At 35.6% G+C, this 22,347-nt stretch overlaps 4 protein-coding genes across 6 annotated transcripts; 2 read left to right on the top strand and 2 right to left on the bottom strand.

Moving 5' to 3' along the window:
- Window positions 1-204: 204 nt before the first annotated feature.
- On the bottom strand, window positions 205-7,205 carry LOC114363471 (uncharacterized). Of its 3 annotated transcripts, none has more exons than XM_028319197.1 (7): window positions 6,029-6,314; window positions 4,968-5,194; window positions 4,565-4,628; window positions 4,193-4,327; window positions 1,494-1,818; window positions 885-1,018; window positions 205-320 (listed from the first exon to the last, which is right to left on the bottom strand). In XM_028319197.1, the coding sequence occupies exons 1-7, from the start codon at window positions 6,069-6,071 to the stop codon at window positions 274-276; spliced, it is 975 nt and encodes a 324-aa protein (XP_028174998.1). In that variant the 5' UTR covers window positions 6,072-6,314; the 3' UTR covers window positions 205-273. The 3 variants fall into 3 exon arrangements, with proteins under 3 accessions (XP_028174998.1, XP_028174999.1, XP_028174997.1); XM_028319198.1 differs by lacking the exons at window positions 205-320; window positions 885-1,018; window positions 1,494-1,818; window positions 6,029-6,314 and adding exons at window positions 2,580-2,695; window positions 3,256-3,389; window positions 6,430-6,448; window positions 6,917-7,205 and having other exon boundaries at window positions 3,868-4,327; XM_028319196.1 differs by lacking the exons at window positions 205-320; window positions 885-1,018; window positions 1,494-1,818 and adding exons at window positions 2,580-2,695; window positions 3,256-3,389 and having other exon boundaries at window positions 3,868-4,327; window positions 6,029-6,312.
- A 932-nt stretch (window positions 7,206-8,137) lies between these two features.
- LOC114363473 (hsc70-interacting protein) lies at window positions 8,138-12,898 on the top strand. The gene is made up of 9 exons (XM_028319200.1): window positions 8,138-8,273; window positions 8,358-8,550; window positions 8,738-8,829; window positions 9,236-9,447; window positions 9,839-9,948; window positions 10,177-10,336; window positions 11,100-11,333; window positions 11,984-12,140; window positions 12,293-12,898. Exons 2-9 carry the CDS (start codon window positions 8,366-8,368, stop codon window positions 12,355-12,357), a joined length of 1,215 nt encoding a protein of 404 aa, XP_028175001.1. The 5' UTR covers window positions 8,138-8,273; window positions 8,358-8,365; the 3' UTR covers window positions 12,358-12,898.
- Window positions 12,899-13,524: 626 nt separating this feature from the next.
- Window positions 13,525-15,399, bottom strand: mRpL38 (mitochondrial ribosomal protein L38). Its single transcript, XM_028319201.1, has 4 exons — window positions 15,064-15,399; window positions 14,312-14,880; window positions 14,075-14,236; window positions 13,525-13,849 (listed from the first exon to the last, which is right to left on the bottom strand). Exons 1-4 carry the CDS (start codon window positions 15,243-15,245, stop codon window positions 13,575-13,577), a joined length of 1,188 nt encoding a protein of 395 aa, XP_028175002.1. The 5' UTR covers window positions 15,246-15,399; the 3' UTR covers window positions 13,525-13,574.
- Window positions 15,400-17,532: 2,133 nt separating this feature from the next.
- On the top strand, window positions 17,533-22,131 carry LOC114363472 (lysine-specific demethylase lid). Its single transcript, XM_028319199.1, has one exon. The coding sequence runs from the start codon at window positions 18,002-18,004 to the stop codon at window positions 20,435-20,437; it is 2,436 nt and encodes an 811-aa protein (XP_028175000.1). The 5' UTR covers window positions 17,533-18,001; the 3' UTR covers window positions 20,438-22,131.
- The last annotated feature ends 216 nt before the right edge of the window (window positions 22,132-22,347 follow it).

Raw genomic sequence — 22,347 nt, 5'->3', positions numbered from 1 at the left:
AGTTACCTATAGAAAATCAATCTCAAATCAATCAAGGTATTTACTAAGAAATCGTAGGTTGTTGAGCTTTGTAAGATTCTCTGAAATCCATGAAACCTAATTCAATTACAATTGAAAAAGAAATTAAGTAAAGAGATGACTAAGCTTAATCTTGTGCTTACAGATTAATATAATAAATCAAATGTCTATCAATAAAAGAAACGATTTAATAAATCCGATTTAATATCTACTATCTATACCTTTCTTCGTACAATTACCTACAACTAAGTAAGATCACCCTGAATTTGATGCACAGCTGCCTATTCGTGTTTGACGTACATCTGAAACAATAAGCACTATTAGATGCAGGTTTAATTTTCGTTTAGTTATGTGTAAGGCTGGGTTGCACCATCGTTCTTTGACTTAAACAAACGTCAGAATGTCAAACTCCATACAAAAAACACCGGTTATCGTTATACCTAGTTACGGTCAAAGTTAGGTGGTGCAACTCAGCCTAAGTGGATTCGTTCGGGCCTTGTTGTAACAGGTGAATTCGCAAAATTTTAGGTACCTAGGGTGTACCTACCTAAAATTTTGCGAATTCAGGATTAAAACTTGAAATACATTTACCGACTCGTTTTAATGTTTTACTTAGGACCTAAATAAAACTGTATCTACTGAAAATGTGTACAGTCCACGGCACAAATTGCTTTAGTTTCTCAAAATAGGTATTATAAATCCATTACAAGAAAATAAGATTAAGACTTTTTTCAAATGCTGCTTATTCTGCTAATTTGTTACCAGAGTTAATGCCAATTTTAATTGGATTTTGACTGACACAGATGTTGTTTAGGTTGGTTTGTACACACCTATTTCCAGAGTAATAAAGTTACAAAAATACTCACTGAGTCCACAGTTCCGTGCGCACAACAGCCTTCCAGGGTTAAAATAAGTCACGCTGTCCGACCCGCATACTGGGTTGTACTCCGACGTGGTTGGACAATTTTGTACGCATTCTTTTTGAGATGGAGTTTCCTCACTGAAAAGAAATAAAACTTACTGAAGAGTGAGTTTCTACATATTAGGGATATTTTATTAGGAGTATCCAGGATTGTTTGTCACTAAAATTGTACGATAGAGAAGGCCTTTTAGAAACTTTAACGCTGGGCATGAATTAGGCCCTTAAGGTTCGCGGTATAAGGACTCCACTTAAGTATCTTATTACTTCAGCATGTTTGATTACGTCTTTGTACTACCAAATGTAGGTAAGTATGACTTTTATTACACAGACAAAAATGTTATTAAAGTAGGTATCTAATAGATATAAATTATTTCAGATCAATCCTTACCTAATAAAGCAACAAACCTTGGTATATGGACACTGGGAGTCGTAAACCAGGTATACCATGCCTGTGGATCGCGATCTAACGGTCTAATGACTATACCACTTAACCGCTTGATAATGTTATGTAATCGTAATTAACATAAATTATTTTAAACATTATACTACTCACTCATCTAAGAAAACTATGACGTCACTCGATATAGTTGTAGTCGGAACTGATACTGTCTTCCCCCATATTGCATTCTTAGTCGTCGTCCTCATTAACTCTTGGTCGTCTTGCTTTGGGAACATTACATTGCCATCGTCGTTTATGTTAGTATTTTCAGTAGTAAAGAAATCTTCTAACGTTCCTTCATTTCTGGTATCTAAACTTCCATAGTCGTCACCCTCGTGGGGACTTACAGGATTTTGGTTCCATTCAGATCTTTGAAATCTTGAATTATTTGACGATGGACTCACAAGATCGGGCCTTAGATCATTATTGTTTTGAATATTTAGTAANATTAAAAATTATTAAAGTCAATCTAACTCGTCGTGGTAAATAGCTGTTGTAAAAGAATGTATTGGAATCTGCATTAAAAATAGCATACATTCTTCCAAACTACTCGGTTATCCGTACGGGGGCATAGCTGACATAACATACCATAGCTGCCTCGCTCAACGTACACCACGTGAATGATCCGCCCCATCGATTAATTTAATAGACTGAAAGCGGGCACAATTTGTGTTATTATAGGCACTTTGTTTCTCCCATGAGAGCCCAAGATAAGGCCTTTGGTGCCGATCGATGGAGCATCTAATAAGCTTAGCTTGACTTCACGAGAAAATGTTTAACAACAATAATGTGAACTTTGCTTTGCATCTTTCTAGTAGGTAATTAGGACGAAGCTTGAAGATGCTACTACATACAAGACTTACGAATAATAAAATTAGATTTTAAACTTTCGCGTTCCATTTCAATTAAAATAGAGACACACGGATCTCAACGCATCATTTATGTAACTCATACAAAAATTTCGCGTTGAGACCCGTATTTCTCTATTTAATAGTTTAAAATAAGTTACCTATAGAAAATCAATCTCAAATCAATCAAGGTATTTAATAAGAAATCGTAGGTTGTTGAGCTTTGTAAGATTCTCTGAAATCCATGAAACCTAATTCAATTACAATTGAAAAAGAAATTAAGTAAAGAGATGACTAAGCTTAATCTTGTGCTTACAGATTTAGTAAAAATGTCTATCAATAAAAGAAACGATTTAATAAATCCGATTTAATATCTACTATCTATACCTTTCTTCGTACAATTACCTACAACTAAGTAAGATCACCCTGAATTTGATGCACAGCTGCCTATTCGTGTTTGACGTACATCTGAAACAATAAGCACTATTAGATGCAGGTTTAATTTTCGTTTAGTTATGTGTAAGGCTGGGTTGCACCATCGTTCTTTGACTTAAACAAACGTCAGAATGTCAAACTCCATACAAAAAACACCGGTTATCGTTATACCTAGTTACGGTCAAAGTTAGGTGGTGCAACTCAGCCTAAGTGGATTCGTTCGGGCCTTGTTGTAACAGGAACCCTACCTAAAATTTTGAGAATTCAGGATTAAAACTTGAAATACATTTACCAACTCGTTTTAATGTTTTACTTAGGACCTAAATAAAACTGTAGTATCTACTGAAAATATGTAATTATGTACAGCCGACAGCACAAATTGCTTTAGTTTATTTACAAAATACGTAGGTATTAGATATCCATTAAAAGAAAGTAAGAAGACTTTTTTCAAATGCTGCTTATTCTGCTAAATTGTTACCAGAGTTAATACCATTTTTAATTGGATTTAACTGACTTAGACAGATGTTGTTTATCTTGGTTTGTAAGTAGATACACACCTATTTCCAGAGTAATAAAGCTACAAAAATACTCACTGAGCCCACAGTTCCGTGCGCACAACAGCCTTCCAGGGTTAAAATAAGTCACGCTGTCCGACCCGCATACTGGGTTGTACTCCGACGTGGTTGGACAATTTTGTACGCATTCTTTTTGAGATGGAGTTTCCTCACTGAAAAGAAATAAGACGCTGGCTGAAGAGTGAATTAATTAATAATTCTGGATCTGGATATTCCTATCCAGAATTATTTTTCACAAAAATTGTACGAAAGAGAGAAGGCCTTTTTGAAAATTTTACGCAGGAGCAGGACATTACATAACTAGGGGTATCGTACCATATGGTTCACGATATAAGAACTCCATTTATCTTACTTCAGCATGTTTGAATACGTTACACACTTTTATTGCACAGATAAAAATGTTATTCATGTAGGTATTTAGGTATAAATTATTTCGGATCAATCCATACACCTATAACCGAACAAACCTTGGTATATGGACATGGACAGTGGACACTGGGAGTCATAAACCAGGTGTACCATGCCTCTGGATCGCGATCTAACGCTCTAATGACTAGACCACTTAACCGCTTGCTAATATAATGTAATCGTAATTAACATGAATTATTTTTATTATTAGTAGTTACTCACTCGTCTAAAAAAACTATGACGTCACTCGATATGGTTGTAGTCGGAACTGATACTGTCTTCCCCCATATTGCATTCTTAGTCGTCGTCCTCATTGGCACTTGGTCGTCTTGCTTTGGGAACATTACATTGCCATCGTCGTTTATGTTAGTGTTTTCAGTAGTAAAGAAATCTTCTAACGTTCCTTCATTTCTGGTGTCTAAACTTCCATAGTCTTCGCCCTCGTGGGGACTTTCAGGATTTTGGTTCCATTCAGATCTTTGAAATCTTGAATTATTCGACGATGGACTCACAAGATCGGGCCTTAGATCATTATTGTTTTGAATATTTAGTATTTGTGCTACGTCCTGTACTTGTTTGAACGGCCTTCCTTCATTTTGCAATGTTTGCGAATTGAAATTCAGCGAGTTCGGTGGTCGGTTCAGTTGTTGTTGATTTTGGAGACCTCCATAATAATTGCTACCTAAATTAAAAATTTAATTAAAAACACTTCTGTCAAACGAATTTGAAACCCTAATCCATTTCTCAAGTGATTGTAATCCGCGAACGTTATTAGATTTACGATTAAAGACAGCGGGTTTGACCTTACGCCGCTGTGATTGGAATATTGTACGTTTTGGTTAGATATTTATTATAAGTTAAGCATGTTAAGTTCTTACTGATGATTTTTTTGGTTATTGTATGAATTCTGTAAACTCACCCTGTAAATTATTTGGCCACATGTTCCCATAGCCAATAGGAGCAGGTGTTTGAGCATTAAAGCCCTGAAAAATATTAGTTAACATTCAAAAACCTTTTTAATGAGGTCCATGACCCATGTCAAAAACTATTTAATTATTAATAGCATTCGTGGTTAGTCGCATATTAATAAGCTTACCTAAGAAGCTTACGGCGTCAATAAATTAATAACATCGGATTTTAATCAACCGAAGTTAATTATCACCATAATGGACTACCACGCGCTTTCATAATAATCCGCAACAGGTCATCCACTTCCATAAATATCACGCTTGCATCCACATTTTTTAATTAGCGTAACCACAATTATGTAATTTGAACATTTAATTAATGTGAAAAACTTTGCTAACTTAAGGCTGACTTACCTGTGGAAGGACAGCGGGATAAAACTGCGAATTAGGTGGGAAATTAAGGCCAGGACTCCCCCCGGGTGCCCCTTGATTAAAACCCGGGAATAGTTGTCTAATAACTCCTCCGAGATCAAGGAATCTGGAACTTACGGGGGCCGGGCCCGCTTCGTTTACAAAAGACTTTCCTGTTTTTGTGTATCCGAACGACATTGATCGTGATAAGTCTACGGCTACGTAGGAAGCTGGAATTTACAAATGAATACTTACGTAACTTTAAAATTATTTTAATTTAGATTTAAGTAATGCACACAGTACCTAGGTATAACAAAGTACAAATGGCGAACTTATTAACTTATGACTTTATCTTCCAGTCAACCTTTGGGCCGAAGTAGAAAAAATACATTAACATACATTAACGTTTTTACGTTGAATAAGTACAGCTGCTGGGAAACATTATTGATATAGCTACAAATCGGTTGTACTTTACAATAAGATTGCATCGTAATATTTTGGCAATTTTTCGTGTTTTATTTTTTATTATGATGTTAATTTTACTAAGACTGGAATAGGATTAGGTACTCTTTTTGACCGTAACTAGGTAATAAGTACTTATGTTTTTAGAACACTGGCTTAAAGGTAGTTTGTATTCTGTTGAAAGGCACCAAGTTTAAACTACTTTAACATAAAACAATCAATTCTGCTTATTTTACCTTCAGTAGCCAAGGCAAGTAGGTAGAGAATACCTGTTACCTANACCTGTTACCCACGCACACGGTGCGTCATCGTATCAACATAAGGATGGAAATTATTATGCGCTTAAACTAGATTTTTATCAATTCATCAGGTAAGTAGGTAAAATGATTTTAGCATTCATTTAGCTACTAATTAACTTTTAATACTCCACATAACAAACGTTTTTAGTAGTTGAAATAATTGACACAATTATTGGTCATTTACAAAAGGGGATCATCTTTAACAATGTCGTCATTTGTTGCAGAACTACTTTATCAGATTAGGTGCCACTGGCGCGACAAGTCAAGAGAATTAAGTAAACAAGTACAAAAGTAGGTACTTACTCAGTGAAATAAACAACAGAATGTTGTTTTGATTGCAAAACATAATCACAGTGTACAAAACTCGAACAACAAATATTGCCACACAAGACCACTACCTCGTACGTAACCGACGATGCTGTTCGAATACTCATGAATGACTATCAGGCTAGCCTGCGCTTCATTAACGATGCCCCTTTAATGTGGTTTATAACTGGCTGATTTATCTATTTGTCGAAGGCATTAAGTATTAATAAATATTTCGTCAACATTGCAGATGATTAACAGAACTACAACATTAAAAAATACCCACAAAAATGGGATTCCCCGTGACGTTTGCATATTATTATCATATCACCTTACATTTCCACTCATTTATTAAAGCAGATTGTTACTAGCTAGAAATGTGAGATTTTTATTCTTACCTTTACCTACTGTTAGTACCTACAAATCTTTAGCTAATAGCCATTATGTAAGTATTTAACATTTTCTTTTTTTTGATCCAATCGCTGCTGATCTTCTTGAGGTTATCAATCAGTCTATCGAGCGTTCTACGCTACGCTAACCCTCTATACGAGTCATTCCATNCCAAATGACGTCCACTGCTGGACAAAGGCCTCTCCCAAGGTTTTCCATAATGAATGCATACTTACCTACATACGTACCTCATTACATATAAGTAGATTAATTATTTTTTTCACTAGACAGCAACCCTAACAGCGTAAGAAGAGTTCAGAGGCACGCGATAGAAAGAGACAAAACTTGTAGGTGAATAAAATTGTAGGTACGTAGTGCTGTGCGAGCTGAATTCCACTGTATCGCGTCGTAGCAAGACTCGCATTTATTTAAATCGTCTTGCGGAGTAATCCTTCTGTACCTGTACTATTACTTATTCTGTGCTACTGTTAGTACAAATCTTTAGCTAATAGCCATTATGTATTCAACATTTTCTTTTTTTGATCCAATCGCTGCTGATCTTCTTGAGGTTATCAATCAGTCTATCGAGCGTTCTACGCTACGCTATCCCTCTATACGAGGGTGGTCTTCACTATTGATTGACCCTGTCTTTGTCGGTTCTTCAACAGCTAAAGTATGGTCAAGCTGTAGATCCTAGCTACACAGGAGTTGCAGCGGTGTGAAAGAGAGGTGGTAATAGTCCCGAGCCACCCCGAGCTAAAGTATGGCCAGCGCCACTGAGCAAAATTATCACTTCGCTAAAGCCAGAGCCCCGATTACGGTAACTTTTAACGTCTACAATCCAGACGCCCTTCTGATTCTGCGATACGATTGGTCAAAACAGCTGACGTACGCTGTTGAACGACCAATCGTATCGCAGAATCGAAAAGCGTGTCTGGATTGTTGACGTTAAAAATTACCGTAATCGGGGCTCTGGTCTCTGAGCACGTAGAATTTTGTCCAATGACCCCAAGCTACCCATCTTTATCGCTCGCGCGTACCTATAAATATATTGCTGTCGCGACTGTGCGATGGGCGCCCGCAGTGAGTGTGCGAGCGCAACAGCAACATAATTATAGTAGTAGTAGTAGAGTATAGTAGTTCTTTCAGTATAAACTGGTATAAACTTCCGTGCTTCAGCCCTTGGTTGGCGGCAAAATGTGACAGTTGTAATTTCGAAAGATCTTTTTTTTTCTTGTGTGGATAAAAATGATTGGCTGAATCACTTCAAGCCAAACTGATATTTTAAAAAACAAACTGTCAAATGAGTTTAGTGTAACCAACTTAAAACTATTCCCACTAAAATGGTTTTTGTACTCCGTTCAAACTACCCATCGTCGTGTATTTATTACATTAAAACGTTTTTTTGTGTTATAACCACTAACTTCAAAGGCATAACACAATTTTGGTGTATTAATTTAAAAATTAAAATTTAGTAATAATGACATTCGGATTTAAGTGGTAGGTATGTAGATAGTAAAATGTAGGTATGTAGGTATGTAAATTGAAACTTAAAGACATATTGAAGATCTTTTGTTATTGATAAATAAATAACAAACTTCTCTTTAATATATTCTGTTCATTAAAAAGTTGCGAGAAAATCTCTTTTTTTAAATAAATTAGGGTAGTATATTATTGTAAAGTGGCAACATTGCTCCGTTCGGCGTTTTTTTTTTGTGAATTCATTCTTTCTTTCCTTCATGTTTCCTTCCGTCAGTGCCTGATTTTGATTTTGACAATTTGTTTGTTTCTCGAATCTTACAAAGGCCACACAAAGCCGATTACCGGTTTTTATTCATCAGCTAAATACAAAGTGAGTAAATAAACGCTATTAATTAGTAGTTTGTTTTTGTAGTTTTCCTGAATGTTGATGTTCACTTTCTTGTTTTGCCGGCAGATAACAAAATGAGTTGTCCCTTCCATGACGAGCAAATAGACCAGCTGAAGGCGTTTGTGGAGCTATGCAAAGCTCAACCACAGTTTCTGCACCATCCCAAGCTAGCGTTCTTCAAGGACTACTTGGTGTCGATGGGAGTAACCCTGCCATCGGCTACTTTTGGAGCTAAGAACTTCACACCTTCGGGAGACTCGTATGTAATTTTTTTATGCTAACCTAATTAACATCAACTAATTTTATTTGACCACAACTTTGTGTCGGCATCGACATGTTTTGTACGTCGCATTCGCATTTTACATCCATAGAAATTGCACTATAGATGTAACTACGCATTTCAATTAAAATCGATAAGTTAAACATTTTTGCCCAAAATATTCCAGCAACACTGGAAATAATAATGCTACTGAAGAAAAAGCTTCATCAGGTGAAGATGAATCTGACCAAGAATCTGATGTGGAGCTCAACATGGAAGGTATGTTTCATTTTAAAATATTCTCTTTACTCTTCCTACATCAGATGTAATATCTTGAGGTTGTGTGTGATGTGGAAATACTTATTTTTAGTAACTGCCTTTTTACTATTTTGAATAATTTATGATTGTAGCATGCAATTATTTTACATTAACAAGTTCTTAGACCCATAATGTAATAAATTGATAATTATTATGAGTGACCTTATAAATTAAAGATAAGATTTTTGAGCTTTGTTTCATTATATCAAAGAGAGCTTTCTATATCCACCCTTGATAATAGGTATAAGTTTCTATCAGTTTATTACTTGTACACACATTTGATGCTATCAACCAAATCTATGATTCTAATCTAATCTATTTAGACCAGTAGTCTGAATTAATCTTTAAATTCAATTTCTGGGTGTAGGAGTCATTGAAGCAGACCAAGTGGACATCAACCAAGTCATGGGCGACTCTAACAAAGAAGTCACTGACGAGGAACGCGATCAATCAGATGAGAAGCGCTCGGAAGCGATGCGGGCCTTCTCTGAACAACAGTTTGATGAAGCTATAAAGCTGTACACTGAAGCTATACTGCTGAATCCACAGAGTGCTTTATTATTTGCCAAGAGAGGACAGGTAAAGTTATTAATGATTATTCTATATTCTACGATTAATGGCCTTTGCTAAAATTCGCGAGGGCGCAAGGGCGCAGTTCTGTATCGGAAATTAGTATGAGCAGCACACTCGGGGCCCCATGCATGAATAGACACCTGCTGCAGCTCCGTTCACCAGTACGAGTTTTAGCAAAGGATAGGTCCTTTGTGTGGACTGTGGACACTACTTCACAGGAATTCCACAGTCCACACAGATATTATACATTTTGTAAACCACATTCTATGCTATTTTATTCAAATTATTGCAATAGAGTTCAATTTGGAACTGAAAATACTTATACAGGCAGTACTTCTAATCTTTACTCCATATAATAGGCATGTGAATGAGGTGCTGTTTTTTTTTGTTATCACAGGTATACCTCAAACTGAACAAGCCAAATGCCTGTATAAAAGACTGCACTAAGGCCTTGGAGCTGAACTGCGACAGTGCGGCAGCATACAAGTTCCGAGGACGTGCCTATGGGTGAGTTACAAATTAATATACAATCTAGTAACCCTACAAAAATACATCAAGTTTTCTTTCTTGTCTTGTAATAAACAAAGTTATCTGAACTTTAGTCTAGTTATTAATAAACTCAAATACAAAATATTTACATTTGTTTTGCTAGCACTTACAGTGATAACTGTAATCTAAGTAAAATATCCATAATCACATGAAAGTAACTGACTAAAATTTGCTTTGCTATAACAGGTTGCTGGGCCAATTTGAGGAAGCATCTCACGATCTTTGCGAATCTTTGAAGATTGACTATGATGACCAGACTAACGAATGGTTGAATGAAGTGAAGCCTAATGCTGAGAAATTGAGACAGCACAAGCTTAGTGTGCAACGCAAGAAGGAAGAAAAAGAGGTACCCAATTGTTTTATCAAGAATAATTTATTCTCGTTTTACAGTAAAGTAAGGTTCTGTTGAGCGTCTGGTACAGTCTGTACCTACTGTCTGCAAAACCTTAACAGGCAAATAGTTTGTGACTCCCAAAGTAAGGCAGACAATAAGGCTAACAATCTGTTACTATCGAAATAAGGTTGTGTTATCAATCAACAAACTTGAATACAAATACGATATCCCTCCTTCTCAGACTGCAAGTTAACCTGTGTGTCTGCGCTTTAGATGCATAGTTGTATGCGCCTTTTCCTTGATAATAAGTAGTGATGCAACGAATACGAATATTCGTATTCGCCGAATAGTAGACATTTACCGAATATTCGTATTCGGTGAAATAATAATTACGAATACGAATACCTACTTTTTTTAAATTTTGTCACACGTGTGTTTCTTCGAACACTATAGCCACAACGACATGACGGGAAACCCCCGGTCAGTATGTAACAAAGTAGTAAGCAAGTTCTCTTCCGTAATTTGACAGTCAATGAATGTTTATGTTGAAATGTTTTGTGATTAGTTACAAAGTAAAGTGATACAATACAAAAAAATGCCATTTGTAAATTTTAATTACTAAAACATTAACCATGATAAAAATAGTTAAATTTATTAGTATTTCATGACTATGTAGAGATATTCGTATTCGTATTCGCCGAATAGTAGATTTAATATTCGTATTCGTAAAAGTAGTATTCGTTGCATCACTAATAATAAGCGTCAAATGTTTCAGCACCGCGCCAAGATCCGCCGCGCGCGCAAGGCGCAAGAGGCGCGCGCCAAAGCTGCGCGGGCGAATGCGACGAGTGGCGCCACGGCCGGAGCCGGGACGGGCGCGGGAACTGGCTTCCCGGGCGCGGGAGCAGGATTCCCGGGAGCGGGTGCTGGCGCCGGATTCCCGGGCGGTTTCAACACGCAAGACTTCAGCAACCTGCTCTTCGATCAAGAGCTTATGGCTGCTTTCCAGGTAAATGTTTTGCCTTCTGTTTCTATCAACACGCAAGACTTCAGCAACCTGCTCTTCGATCAGGAGCTTATGGCTGCTTTCCAGGTAAATGTTTTGCCTTCTGTTTCTATCAACACGCAAGACTTCAGCAACCTGCTCTTCGATCAGGAGCTTATGGCTGCTTTCCAGGTAAATGTTTTGCCCTCTGTTTCTATCTGTGTCATTAACAATCATGAGAACAAGAATAGTGGAAGTGAAACTGAAACCTGAAGCTGAAAAGCTTTTAGATATCCACCACTGGGGTTAAAACTGACTTCTTCCCAGTGTCCAATTAGGCCAAAAGGAAGATTACAGTAGTGTGGTGTGGTGGATATCGCAAATTATTTTTATGTCATGTCAATCCTCATTTAGACAGCTTATCTTCATCTGTAGACTACATTTCATTCAATTAGTTATAGCTGATATTTTATTTATTTAAAGACTATTGCACACACATAAAAATGATCAGTACATAAAGGCGAGCTTAATACCATGTGGCATTCTCCCCCAGTTGATTGTGATTTGTTTAATTTGCTATCTGCAATTAACATAAATTATTATGGTCTAATCTTTATTACTTGAAGAAACCCCATTAATTTTTTCTAACTCACAGCTTTACCCCTATTTTTCAGGACCCTGAAGTCGCTGCAGCTTTCTCAGATGTGTCGACAAACCCGTCCAACTTTTCCAAATACCAAAACAATCCTAAGATCGCGTCCGTCATCGAAAGACTGCAGTCTAAATTGGGCAAAGGAGGTGCTGGACCATTCTCAGGAGGTGCCCCACCAGGTAAACATTTTTTACACCATCACATTTATAATAATGAATAATTTGAAGAGATAAATATTTGCCATTTGAAACATCAACAACGGTCTTCATCCTTAGTATTGTAGGGTACTTCATTCTTGTAGGTATGATGTTAATTTTTCCTTTTTTTTCAGGTTTTGGCGGCGCTGCAGCTCCTGATGCTGGAAAGCCTACTGACGATGACGTGGGACTTGACTAAATTGGCCATAAATTGCTAAATCTTACTTCCAAGTGAAGAGTAATCATCTCTGACATTTATCATAAAGCATTTATTTACATAGCAATAAAATTAATATGTATACCTACTAATACTTAGTATTCAATAGTTGTAATCACTGTTATTCTATATCGGTGATGGTAATATAAACCTGTCATTGAATTCTATATAGCACGCAGAATATCTGTAATTTTTGTATTTTGCTGTGCATTTACTGTTGATTATGGATAGTATAGCCTTACTTAATGCTGATGCATAGCTCTATGGAAGGTGCTTAACTGTTATACAAGCAAGATAGTATATTTTGTATGTATAGTTATAGTTGAACATCGTAGAGAATCAAATGTTACTTCATGTAGCATCATTTAATATTTTTGAAATGGGCTGTCTGCCAATTAAAATTTTATAAGTCCAATATGCTTCTTAATTTTTTCATTTTATTCATTACTAGTCTTTTCAAAGTTTTAGGTAGGTATTTGTACTAAAATCTGAACTGGCACTTTGCTTAGTTGATAAATGTAAATTGGCAAATATAATTAATGATAATAGCACATTCACCTTATTATTAGGTTTTGTCTGATTATGCTAGTTATTTTGTATTTTGTTTAATGGTTTAATAAAATTGTGTAAGTAATTTTGATGTTTTAATACTTCCCCATAATAGTTATCAAAGCTACACATCCGAACTTTTAATAGTTGGCTGCACACGGTTGTCCGGGAGACCCGTACGGGCCGTTACTACGGGCGCCCGGAGTGGGAGCACAAATGAGCTTCGTTTCTACTTACATTGCTAGAGGGGATCCTGTTATTTCTGCTCTCTGTTTCACAGCGACGCGGATTGATGCGCATGCGACCCGTTCCGGGCAGAGCCCGTACAAAGCGATCATTCGTACTGAATGAACCCACGTTTCAGAGCACTGCGGGCGTGATCCGTACGGGTCTCCCGGACAGCTGTGAAATCAGCCTTACAGTACACACATTCTAATCTTTTAAATTAGGTATTTAGTCCAGGGCTTATGTCTGAATGTCTGGTTCTTTGGACCAACCTTAAATCTGAGGAAGAGCTATGATTTGGTGATGGGTTATGCTAACTAAATTGCTAAAACTCAGCCAGTTATTGAACTAATCAGCATAAAATTAAATCTAAGATATTTGAGATTTAACTATTTATTTTTAAACAACTAGTACATAGTTAACATTCAAATTTCATTTATCCTACCCCAGCCCAACCTAATCTTCTTTTCATGAAGTTTCAGCCATGATGGCATGCTTTTTGGCAATGGGTGGGCATTAGGAAACTGAAGGGGAGGAGATGGTTTCTTGAAAGGATCTTCATTCTTCAGCTTTCGTAGCAAATACTCCTTGTTGATTTGCTTTGGGTCACGGTACTTGTCCATGTAAATGTTAAAGGGCTTTCTCCTAGGAAACCATTCCTGTGGCCTAATGTATGGTGAAGGGAAGTCATACTCGTAAACTGAAAAAAAATCGGTTAAATTATGAGGTGCCACTCTGCTACATTTTTATTTTACTTAAAATAATTTCAATAGCTTTCAAGATTCTTCATTCATAATAAAAGGTTTAACCAATAATAAGCCTGCTGTTTTATAACAATTCTGTCTGGAAATTTAAATTGATGCTACTACATTACATAGGATATCAATCCTCTAATTTTAACATGTTGCTAATATAAGTCACTCACTTGGCTCTTTCAATTTTAATGTATTGTGAAAGAAGTCCCTGACAGAATTGTCCCAGTCACTTTGGTAGAAAGCCAGACCAGCAGGAGTGATGTTATCCTGATATTTCTTGTACCAATCCCTGGATACAAATGTTCTGTCTTCAAGAGGGGATGAGGAAGTCACTGTAACATAATAATAACAATAAATACCAAATTTCTACTCTAGAAACATTATTTATGTCAGTATTAGTTATTTACCTTTTGGTAAGTCATATTCAACTTTTCCATCTTGCTTGTACAATACAAACACATATCTGTGGAACCCAGTTCCTTTCAGTGGAAAAGGTTGCAAGTATTCCACGATGGTGTCTCCTTTCTCCATATAGTTTTCTGGGATGTTTGCAACTAACCAGTGAACATATTCTTTCTCATTCTCTGTCATATGACCATCAAGGCTTGTAAGTGCTAGGGTCCACAAGCTGCCTTTATCTGCCTCATAGCTCACACTGGGTTGGTCTAAAGCTTCAGAGGGTTTAATAACATTTCCAGTATAAACAGGTAATGCAAGACCTTCTTTTGATTCGTGAAAAATCTCTAAATTAACATATGGAATAAAATATCCTTCGCCATATAAATGTTCATATACTCCATAATGATCTGCAATAACTTTCTTTTGGTTTGGCCCTGAGTTTATAAGCCATTCCTTCCGTACTTCAACTAAATCAACATCCAACTTTTGTTTACGAGCCAATTGTTCAAGGTTTTTATCAGCTTTTAATTTTTTTACATGTTCTATCCGTGCATTACGTTCTTGAGAACTTGATTTCCTGTAAGTTTAAATTGTCATACCAATTATGGTTAATATGATGTACATAAGTTTTTGAGTAATTTTAAGTTAATGTATTATTATAAAATTATTTTTTACTACATAATAATATGTATAATACCTTGCTAACCTCACTCTCTCTATAAATACAAACTGCAAGAAAACAAGTAATAATTATACTTACTTTAAACGAGGCAGACCTATATCTATCCTAGTAGTGTAAACTTCATCTTTATAGTTTAATTCATCCAATCTTTCTTTGATAGTTCTGCAGAAAATGGGGGCCTTGCCTCTGATTCTGTGAGCTAGCCGAATTTGTTGCAACTGCACACCGATAGTAACAGATTTTTTAAGCGAATTGAACATGATGAAGTCACTATCGAGCTACAATCCACCTGTATTTATGTATTCATTGAATTTCAACAATTATTTACCCTAACCTGCCGAGGCTGACTGAGAAAACCCCTGTCTCATCTGTGGTCTCATCTGTGCTGAAAACAGCGAGCTTTTTTTATTCACTACGATTGAATTGCCGATATAAAATGCATATAGATGACCCACGCTGAAAAGTCCCACCAAACTCAATGACAGGGGGGCGCTACCATCGTTCAACTATATGGTTTCCAACATGGCAAAAATCGGAACCAGCGATTCGGTATTGACGGTGGCGCCCCACTGTCAATGTCATCGATAGGACAGTTCAGTATTTTGGAACTATATTAGCGTCATTAATGTCAAATAAGACGATTCCTATTGGCTCAAAAAACTTATTTAATTTTTCTTGGCCAATTAAATTTGTACAAAAATCCAATATAAAAAACTCTATGGCCATAAAAGAGTAGTACAACAACGTCACAGAAACCATGAAGCTAAAGATAAAAATGGAGGGCAGAGTTGGAACAAAAACTTGAGTCAAATACCTACTTATATCTATCTCGCTCTCTGCGGCCCTACCTCTCTTTTTAGTGTGAACTGTAGTATTGCTATCTTCTGATTTAAATCTCCTTGAAAACGTTTTACCAGGAATACACTTAACATTTTTAATGATTCTATGTCAAGAAATAAAGATTTTACATTGGTTTCATTGAATTTGAGCAATTTTATATTTTTTGTTTATTTAGAAAGAGCGAGTCTGCCCACAGAGAGCGAGATAGTGATACTTAGTTTGTGCTTCAAGTAGGTATTCGGAGTGTGGCCTCCATTTTTATCTGTAGCTTCATGACAGAAACTTATGTCAAATCAATGTTGACGTATATAGTGATGTACACGTTTAATATAAACAGGTTATTCCTGTTGTTGTACAATTAATCGATTAAATTGTTTAGAATTTAATACAATATGTACAATATCGTCATAGTGGACAACAACTCGTTAACCCCCCATTTCCTTCCCATCTCTTCTCTTATTATATAAGTTCTGAAAGTCCTGCGCCCCCTTAAAAAGTGGCAAAACGTGAGTTGTAATTTCGGACGGCCTTCACTTCAGCGTTTTTTTTGGGAAGTAATCGTTCCGTGAAGGAATTCTATTTTCGGAGCAATCAAAAAGTACCACTTTTTTAGAGGGGCTGCTGGTCCACACTCCAGTTACACTCCATTTTCATTCCAGCTGATGTGCAATTCGGTATCGCAGTCGCATTGGGGCTCAGAATTGCCATAATGGATGTAAAAGCGCTAAGTAGAGAAGTACAAAACGATTTTTAATTCATTCATGCTAATCAGTAAAGGACGATTTTCGATTCATGTTAAAAGAAAGAAGATAGCTTACAAAGACGCAACATAACATAGAAATATTGATAACAATTTTTAGGTACAATAAAATAAAGTTAGGCGCAGACCACCGACTTTTAGTATGAAGAATCGGCCGATACCAAATCGGTGTAATGTGCGCACTTGCATACTGATTAACAGTCCGACTCAACTATCGGCCAACTAAAAGTCGGTGGACCCTTCACAATCATTGAAGAATGTCAACATTCAACATTTTTGTAGGCAATTTTGTTGATAGACATAGACCCACTATGTATCGATTACTCATTATAAAATCAATTTTTTTGTTGCATGCAATACGATAATTACTAATATAATACGTTTGTCATTATAATTTAACAGATAATTGTTTTTTGTTGATTGTGTAGGACTGTAGGACAAAACACGCACTGGAGAGAGTGGAGACCCGGCTTCAGCTAGGCAAGAAACGCGCGCCATTTTTAAAAGCTTTATAAGTTACTAGCTTTCCGCCCGCGGCTTCGCCCACGTGGAGTTTTGTCTGTCACAGAAAAAATTTATCGGGCGCGTGAGCGTCCCTGTTTCAAAAACCGGGATAAAAACTATCCTAAGTCCTTTCCCGGGACTCAAATTATCTCTATGCCAAATTTCATCACAATTGGTTCAGTGGTTTAGGCGTGAAAGCTAGACAGACAGATAGACAGATTAGCTGCTGGCCGGCCGATTTGCTGGCCACAATATGATTAAGTGCAACCATTAGGGTATGACGAGATTAAATCAAATTAAATTTTGATTTGAATTTAATCGCGATACTCGATGAATTAAAATTTCAATTGATTTAAATCGAGTTGTTACATAATTATTGATTAGTTTCATGCCAACCAAAGAAAAATTATCCGATTCACATTTTCACGTATTGCCAACAAAAAACAAAAAGAGAGTGAAAGAGAGGCAGCAAGACGGCAAGCCGAGAGCCGATTGTGTTGTGAACGAATACGACGATTACGACGAGAGCGACGAGTACATACGAGTCGTCTAAAAAAGTTATGGATGGCAATCAGTGGCATTTGTGTTTAGTGTGTGAATTGCCTACTAGCCGGGAAATCAATAAATAAATAATATTTCTGAGGCTGATAGATAGTAAAATTTTAATAGCAGTGATTTTATTATACAACACGTGATAACATCTATCTTCCATCATTTCCAAGTGCAGTGTTGACGAAAAATAATTGAAGAACGTTGTGTACTACGATCCTAAAATTTTAGGAGCCATTTACACATGGCGAGAAGTCACGTAGACTTTTCTTTTGTTGATAAAATGTTCGTGGCTATCTGATTGTGGAAATAAAGATAATTATTTGTGCTGTGAGAATATCTAACTAACTACAGTGCTCAACAATGGATAGCAAGAATATCCAAAAAAATGCTATGCAGAAAAGCGCAGAATTTACTTTTCGAATACCACCGGAGGCACCCGTATTCGAACCTACGCCTGAAGAATTTTTGGACCCATTGGGATATATCGCCAAGATTCGACCAGCTGCTGAAAAAACGGGAATATGCAAAATAAAACCACCTGCGCGATGGCAGCCCCCGTTTTCGTTAGATGTCGATAAATTAAAGTTCGTCCCACGAATACAGAAAGTAAACGAACTGGAAGCCATAACGCGTTTGAAACTTTTGTTTCTTGAGAAGATATTAAAGTTTTGGGATCTACAAGGCTCTTCTCTTAAAATTCCTATGATAGAAAATAAAACGTTAGATCTTTATTGCCTAAAGTTTTGGGTCGATGAAGAAGGGGGATTTGAAAATTGTAACACACCTAAAAAATGGCGTAAGATCGCCAACGCCATGGGATACAGTCAGAATGCCAATACAATGAATTTTCTCAGAAGTAATTATGAGAAAATATTGCTTCCTTACGAAATATTCGAGAAAAGCAAAGCAGATATATTGAAAACTGTAAAAAAGACTGAACCTAAAAACGAAATCAAAGATGAACATGATAATAGTAAACCACTGTTTAGAGAAATATCAGTGGAATCCATCACTAAACAAAAACACGAAAATGATTTCAAAGAGGAAAAACCAAATACAAGCTTTATCAAAAAAACAAAAACAGGATCTGATATTAAAATTGACCCAGATTTTAATAACACTGAAGAAATTAAACGTAATAGAGAATTAAGAAGACTAGCTTGCTATGGCCCGGGACCAAAAATGCCAGGGCTAAATGATGAAGAGTTTGATATCACAAAATGTAGAAAAAGACCCAGATATGATTTAGACCCTTTGGCAATTTACATGTGTGCTATTTGCCAAAAGGATAATAGAGATGACCAACTCCTGATATGCAATAGTTGTAATGAAACCTACCACACTTTTTGTCTAAAACCACCACTAAATATGATACCTGATGGTGACTGGCGTTGTCCATGTTGTATTGCAGAGGAGGTTCATAAGCCTGCAGAAGCATTTGGATTTGCTCAAGCTGAAAGAGAATATACTCTTCAACAATTTGGAGAAATGGCAGATAAATTTAAATCAGATTACTTTGGAATGTCTGGTCATTTAGTTCCAACATCTGTTGCAGAAAAAGAATTTTGGAGAATTATATCATCAGTAGAAGAGGATGTTACAGTGGAGTATGGTGCTGACCTGCATTCAATGGATCATGGTTCAGGCTTCCCTACAAAGTCCTCATTAAATCTATATCCAGGTGATCAGGAGTATGTAGATTCTGGATGGAATTTGAACAATCTTCCAGTCTTAGATGGTTCAGTATTAAGATTTATAAATGCCGACATTTCTGGTATGACTGTGCCATGGATGTATGTTGGTATGTGTTTTTCTGCATTTTGTTGGCACAATGAGGATCATTGGAGTTATTCTATCAATTATTTACATTGGGGTGAAGCAAAAACTTGGTATGGAGTTCCAGGAACTGGAGCTGAATTATTAGAAACTGCCATGAAGGCTGCTGCCCCTGACCTATTTAAATCTCAGCCAGATTTGCTGCACCAGTTAGTTACTATAATGAATCCTAACATACTCATGGATGCAGGTGTTCCCCTGTACAGGACTGATCAAAATGCTGGAGAATTTGTTGTTACTTTTCCTAGAGCATATCATGCAGGCTTTAATCAGGGTTATAACTTTGCTGAAGCAGTAAATTTTGCACCTCCTGATTGGCTTAGAATTGGTCGTGAGTGTATTATCCACTATAAAAATTTAAAAAGATTTTGTGTATTTTCTCATGATGAACTTATTTGTAAGATGGCACTTGAAGGTGACCGGTTAGATTTGGAAACTGCTTTAGAAACCCAAAAAGAATTGGCTCGAGCAACTGATGAAGAGAGTGCACTGAGGCAAAAGATATGGAACAAAGGTTTGGTGACCAAAAAGAGAACTGCTTTTGAGTTACTTGGTGATGATGAACGGTTGTGTGAAGTATGCAAAACCACTTGCTTTTTGTCTTCTGTTTCATGTCCTGATTGCAAACATATGTCATGTTTACAACATGCAGAAGAGTTTTGTCAGTGTCCAATGCAACAGAAAGTTTTGAATTATCGATATGATATGGAAGAGTTGTTTATTATGTTGCAAACTATTGATTTTAGAGTCAACAGTTTTCATAAGTGGATGGCTGATGCAAAAAATATACTACTGCCAACTGCTCCAGATATTGGTCGACTCCAGAAACTGAAAGTATTAATAGATGAAGCAGATGAACTCAAAATTCCAAAATCCTCAATACTAGACCAGTTGAAAGAAGAGTATACAAAAGCTACAGAAAATGCGGAACCTATTGTAATTGAGTTAGATGATGATTGAAATCATTCAGAAGGAATTTGATGTAGTACAAACTAATTTGGCTAATAGATACTAAAATTGCACATTTAGATAATTTGATGTAGAATATAAACAAAACCAGGCTTCCTTCATTTATAGTTTTTTAATTTTATTGGTAAATAAAATATCAATCAAATTAAAATTCTGTTAAATCTTGTCAGTTATTAATAATTGTAATAAATTTCTTCCTTTATGTTTAATAAATTTTAATTTCTGAAAATTAAAAGGGTGTCAATTGCAATTCAACATTAAAAAACTAAAAGATTTATATGCCAATAATTTTAATTTTGAATCAAAATTTAAATTAAGAAACCCTAGTCTAACCCTGTTTCTACAACTAATTGAAATTGAAAATTAAAATCCCAAAGTTTTCAACGAAATAAATGATACTTGCATAATTTTATAAGACGGTACTAAACACAAAAAATAAATAAATACTTTACACTTTGGGGTTTTAAGTAGTTCAAATTTTATTAACTGACACTCCACTGTACATACCTATTTTTCCGTAGTTCCAGGTGTCCTATATGTTTGACACTAATTTTGTCATACCAAATTAGTACCTACTTCTTAGGATATTATTATTAATAAGCTTTAAAGATATATTGTGTTATTATTAGTGCCCCCACTACTATTGTAAGTTATTGTCTGTATGATTGATAAATCTATTGGGTACTGTAAATATTTTTTCATGATAAAATATTGTGGTATTAATAGTAAAATTTAATAATGTTTTATAATATTTTTTCTTTCAAATATTGCTAGTGTTCCCACCGTACCACAATATTGTAATATTATTTATGTGATATGATTGAGTTATTATAAAGTTTACAATAGTCATCTGGCTGGAGGCATGGTCATGGTCTAGAGTTATTATGTTTATTTTAAGTTATACATATTTTCAACTAATTGTCATAGAGAGATCATTTAGAGTGATGATAAAGGAAGTAATGTTTATTTGGCCAACGATCATAAACATCCTAGTTAATATAAAAGATAGTCTTTGCAGATGGTGAGATAGCGCATCTTGCATACATACTCGTATAACATTCAAAACGAGTGTGAATATTATTAGGTATTATTAATTATGTATTTCGTTTTCTTCTGAATTTCTGATCTCAGTATAAAATCTTTCATAATATTTAGTCTTAATATTTCGTAGTAAAGCGATTATTACTTAAATGTACCTATGTAAGTTTAATCATTTTCGTTATGAATAAATGTGAACATGAAAAAATTCAAATCATAGCTTCATTGCATACTATTTAAACTAGGTATTTTTATTTATCTGACAAATAATCGACTAAGCGATAAAGAGTAATTTTGTAAAAGAGGGTTTCTACGGAATCTTTTAAAGGCTATGAAATGTATGTAAATGTTGAGTGTTCAAGTACTTTTTCGTGGGGTATCTGTGTATGTTCACAATTACAATTAATTTAGCCATTAGGTAGCTAATAGGTATTGCTTTTAAGTATTACATAAGTGTAAACAATTATCTTACTTTCCTTAGCATTATTTTGTATTAGAATTAATTTGAATTATGCCATTGTTTGACTGATTGCTTGTATATTTATATTTTTGTATGGCAAATATCACAACTATTTAGCTTGAGCGTAGCTATAATATTATGTTCATTTTCATAAGTTTTTATTTGCACTGTGATTGAAACTATTTTGTAATTTGCAGAATATTAAGACAAATAAGCATGTATAATTAATGAAATATTTGGAGTGATTATAATTAATAGTAATGAAACTTTAAGTGTTAATAAATTAAATTCTCATACTTAGTAATTTCTTTGCTTTGATACCTCATTGACCCTATTCAACACTTTATTTTCTAAAAAGAGGAATTTTATAAAATTAAAAAAGGAATGTTCTGTTTAGAAATTT

This window comes from Ostrinia furnacalis, unplaced genomic scaffold, assembly GCF_004193835.3.
Source record: "Ostrinia furnacalis isolate ACB-3 unplaced genomic scaffold, ASM419383v2 OfSCF7154, whole genome shotgun sequence".
Classification (NCBI taxonomy): Eukaryota; Metazoa; Arthropoda; class Insecta; order Lepidoptera; family Crambidae; genus Ostrinia; species Ostrinia furnacalis.
This window is presented reverse-complemented; position numbering and strand designations above follow the sequence as displayed.